Raw genomic sequence first — 4,415 nt, forward strand, 5'->3', positions numbered from 1 at the left:
GAATGATTCGAATAAGATTTAATCTTCGTGAGAATGTCAATACAACGACGTTTCGCAAGAGTTTTTTCGAATGAATGTTTTCAATAGTGTGTAGATACGTCTGTGCGCTAGCGTTTAGATAATAATAATAAGTTCCAATTTGCCACACCTATCAATATCGTAGCCTCGTTTTCATGGTTCGCTCACAAGTAATATATAGTTTCCAGAAATTGTAATCGTTACTTTTTTATTTGTTTTTATAATCGATTATTTGGATTAGTTTACATCCAATATGATCTATGGATGAAATTTTTATTTTTAAACTTGACATTGAATGAAATTATGTACACAAAATAGCACTTGTGCAATATAATCGGTTTTTGTCCTTTTTGTTTTTGCATCATACAGTACACCTTCTTTCAAGAAATAAAAAACAAGGCAATAATAATTATACAAAAAGCAGGAAAATATGTTCACATTACATTTGCTATCTTTTTCAGCAGTTGGTTTTGCTTTGGCTTCTCCTCTTACGGTGCAAAGCATCAACAACAACAGCATTAGACTTATCAGGCCCCTTCCCGCCCTTAAATAAGCTTTGATTGATTCACCAAATTATTTTCTGAACGACATGTTTTAAAGGGTGGTAAGCAGCTTAATTGAGGGTTTATGGCTTGTTCTTTGGGGATTCCTGAGGTGTTCAGAATCAATATACTGGGTTATTTGCCTTTCACTTGATTGCAGTACATTGTAAAATCTATTTTATTCTCATCCTGAAAATTACTACTCTTGATAATAATATATTTTTTAGGTATACTCTTGTTGTTGCTAATGTTGTAAAGTAGCTTTTTTTAGAATATATATTGGTGGTTGTGTTATTCAGCTGAAGCCCAATGTTGCTTCTTATTGTTTCAATAATTATATTCATATACACTGAAAACCAACCTGATGCAAGGTTTCAGAAGCAAGGACTCCTGCAGAATTGTCTTGCTCCTCCATTTCTATTGACATAAAATTTAGAAGAATCAAACTTAATAGCATTCAGTAGTACTATCTATAGTTTATGCATGATTGTCCATGAACTATGGAGAGGTGGAGGGAAACATCATCTTGATTTAAATGGCTTAATATTTTGATACGAATTCTTTAATTCTCAATCTTTTATGAAGTTTTTTGCAAAATTGATTCAACAAAGTCACATAAATTCTGACTGGTAGAGAAATGAAACATGACTCACCTGGTGCCTCGTTTGATTCAAGGACTTGAAAACTTGGCTCAAGGTCTTCAATATTACCTTGTTCACTTATAACTATTGAAAAAACAATAATTATTATGGAAAATTTTCATTTGCATTTCAATTAGAACTACAATTACAAGTTTCACTATTACAAAGGTAATTTCCAATTGGTTAGCCTGGGTTTAAAGAAAATACTTTTGCAAGCACAGACAAAATAAATTAAGAAAGAAAAAAGGAATATTAATAATTAGGGATGTTAACAGATCCACATAACATGGCTATTCTTTGATAAATGAGATATTGTCTTCGATTCAAGAAATATTGTCCTGAATACAAAAAGGTTAAAAAATGTTTAAAAAGTGTCTATAAAATGGAAAAAACAAACTTAATACATGGTACCTTTTTAAAAGCATTTTATTTTATTTACTTAAATGTTGCAATTTTGTTCTTTAGAAAGTCTTTGATGATGTTACAAATTTACTGTAGATACTACACTTCCTTATGTTTTCTGACAAAGAATTGAAAAGTTTTGCTCCATTATCCTGGAAGGTGCCAGTTTCTTTTTGGATAATGAGTGATTTTGCTCATCTTGATCAGATATACATGTGATATATATTGATAATCAAACAAAATACATTGTTTTATGATTTTGTGATATGTGTTATTTTTACATATATTGAATGGCTTCTTCCCTCACCAAATCAAATATTGCTGATTTTTAGTTTATATACCTTCAAATTTGATTTTTGCTCATCTTGATCAGATATACATGTGATATATATTGATAATCAAACAAATACATCGTTTTATGATTTTGTGATATGTGTTATTTTTACATATATTGAATGGCTTCTTCCCTCACCAAATCAAATATTGCTGATTTTTAGTTTATATACCTTCAAATTTGATTTCATTTTTGTTTTCTATTATTATCTGCATATAATGCTTCCCATATGCTGATGACTTTTTCAAAGTAAAATTCATTGGAAGACCAGTTGCTTTTATTTTTCCATCTTCCACCATTTTATACGAAACACGCCCGCATTTTCCATTCGTTGCCTCATCTGGAAAAAATGAATTTTTCTAAACAATCTTAAATATCTGTTTGCATTGTGTATCTTTGTTATGTAAATTTTAAATCTTCAAATATACAGTTTTAGTAAAAAAAATAAATACTTTCAGTTTAAATAATTTTTCACTGAAATTCGATGTAAACATAACTAATTGTTGTTTTCCTTTGTATGCAATACTGGGCTTTATTCTATGAAATGATAAACATTAACCTACTGACTTTCTGGTTAAACATCCTCTGCACCTCCTCTCTGAGTTTGCCTCATTGATTTTCCTTGTTTGCAGGTAGTATCCCTTCAATATAGATTACAGAAAGTTTAAAGGGGGTAGTATGAAGGAGAAATTGGCAATAAAAAAAGTTCCTTGTTGAATGGCAATCCTTGCTGAACTGGTAAAAAGCAAATCATCAAGCACAGTTATACTCAAAATAAGTTTGAAACGTAAAAATGGTAAAGTGTAAGATAAATAGACTCTTTGATAAAATTAAAACTGCTTACCTTCACAAAAACTCAAGAGATTGACTTCCACACGGGGTTGTGAATCTATGTATTCTACTGCTTTCTCAGTCCCGAAAACAGTTGTTTTAGATTTTGTTAAATCGTCAACAAGGACAACTACTTCTTGGTCACAGGCTCCTAACTTATCACACTGAAATTAAAAAAAGATAGAGAAAGAATTTACAGTGCCAGAATGTTTGTTTGAAGCATGTTTGTTTGTAAGACAGAACAACAAAAAATATACACATGAAGATGATACACAAATGTTTTACTGTTAATCTTACTTTTCGAAAATATCAAACTTACAAGTTCTCTCATCTGCACTTTTATGCTTTCTATATATCCTCTCTTTTCAGACTCTCCAAGGTCTGAGATCTCTGGTGGTGTAAATGACTTAACTTGTACCTCATAAACAGCCTTTTCTCTGGCAGAAAATGATGCCCAAAGCTTATTGGCTTTAGAAAGAACAAGAGATGGTGGGTTCTCCTCGGACACTGAAAAATGTATTTATAGATTGTTATTAAAAAAATGGCCAAAAAAACAGATGCATATACAAGCCATCACAGTTGTATACGTATTACACCTTAAGTCTAAATTAGATCGTCGGCAAGTTCATTGACACCGCCGTCGGCAAGTTCATTGACACAGCCGTCGGCAAGTTCATTGACACCGCCGTTGGCAAGTTGACTGGCATTCCATAAGTGAAGTATTTAGCGATGGCCCTGAGCAAAGAGATGTATTACAACCTTGTCACCCATTCATGAGTTAATCACCTATTAAACATGAATCTACAGAGTAACCTCTAAGTAAGTAAAAAGAAGTTGATGCAGTTGCATAATACAATACCTTCAGCTGACAAAAGTTCTCTTTTGAAGAAATAAAACCCACAAAGTCTTCTCTTGTACAGCTTAGCTTTTTTCTTTTGCTTCTTGGAAAGCGGGGCAACAATCCTCTTTTCTTCCTGCTTCCGATTATCAATCTAGTGCTGAAAGACCCATCACAGTACGAGAATGCATGGTAGCGAAATCTTAATTTTAACCATTAATTTCTACACTTACTTTCAAAACGTATTGTGACCACTTTTGATAAAAGAACTATGGCGCTTAGCATATAGTCCACGTCGGGTTTGCTTGTGCAACAGAAACTAGTTTGGATACATAGACAATCTTTTTTTCAAATGATTCTGGGATTCAACAATAATAATTAACTGTGTATACCAAAGATCTGTTTAAAAGTTGAAAAACACTTCAACTTTTGTATCAAGACAATAAAAACATTTAATTCTTACAATTTTTCTGACTGGGGTGACTCTTTCCCAACTTTTCTCATGAATTTATATAAAGAATTATTTATTTGCTAGGCGACATTTTCTCTGGCAAACTGAGTTCCGACGACAAATCTCGGATCTTTCTAAAACTGGCTTCACTTGAATAATCTGTTAAGCCATTCATCCATGCTGCTTCTAAGCGAGCTTTATATGTACCCATATCCATTCTGGCTTTTTTCGGCTGGTTTCCAGGCATTTCGATTGAATGTGTTCCAAATTAATTGACCCAGTCTAGTGCTGCCAACCACAATATGACATTCCAATCTATTACTACCACCGTATCTATTTTTACCTACTCGCAACTCCC

The 4,415-nt window shown here is 32.5% G+C and overlaps 1 protein-coding gene across 1 annotated transcript; it reads right to left on the reverse strand.

Moving 5' to 3' along the window:
• Nucleotides 1-900: 900 nt before the first annotated feature.
• LOC135693903 (uncharacterized) lies at nucleotides 901-4,102 on the reverse strand. The gene is made up of 5 exons (XM_065212480.2): nucleotides 2,782-4,102; nucleotides 2,501-2,578; nucleotides 2,110-2,277; nucleotides 1,214-1,285; nucleotides 901-977 (listed from the first exon to the last, which is right to left on the reverse strand). The coding sequence occupies exons 2-5, from the start codon at nucleotides 2,517-2,519 to the stop codon at nucleotides 901-903; spliced, it is 336 nt and encodes a 111-aa protein (XP_065068552.2). The 5' UTR covers nucleotides 2,520-2,578; nucleotides 2,782-4,102.
• Nucleotides 4,103-4,415: the final 313 nt, after the last annotated feature.

This window comes from Rhopilema esculentum, chromosome 11 (assembly GCF_057945365.1).
Source record: "Rhopilema esculentum isolate cy_ngs chromosome 11, ASM5794536v1, whole genome shotgun sequence".
Taxonomy (NCBI): domain Eukaryota; kingdom Metazoa; phylum Cnidaria; class Scyphozoa; order Rhizostomeae; family Rhizostomatidae; genus Rhopilema; species Rhopilema esculentum.

Excerpts from the sequence above, each read along its gene's own strand:
- LOC135693903 (XM_065212480.2), bottom strand. Across the intron at positions 1,286-2,109 it reads AAATGAAATCAAATTTGAAG|TTATAAGTGAACAAGGTAAT; the intron begins GTATATAAACTA and ends TTTTTTCAATAG. Across the intron at positions 978-1,213 it reads TGAATCAAACGAGGCACCAG|AAATGGAGGAGCAAGACAAT; the intron begins GTGAGTCATGTT and ends TTATGTCAATAG.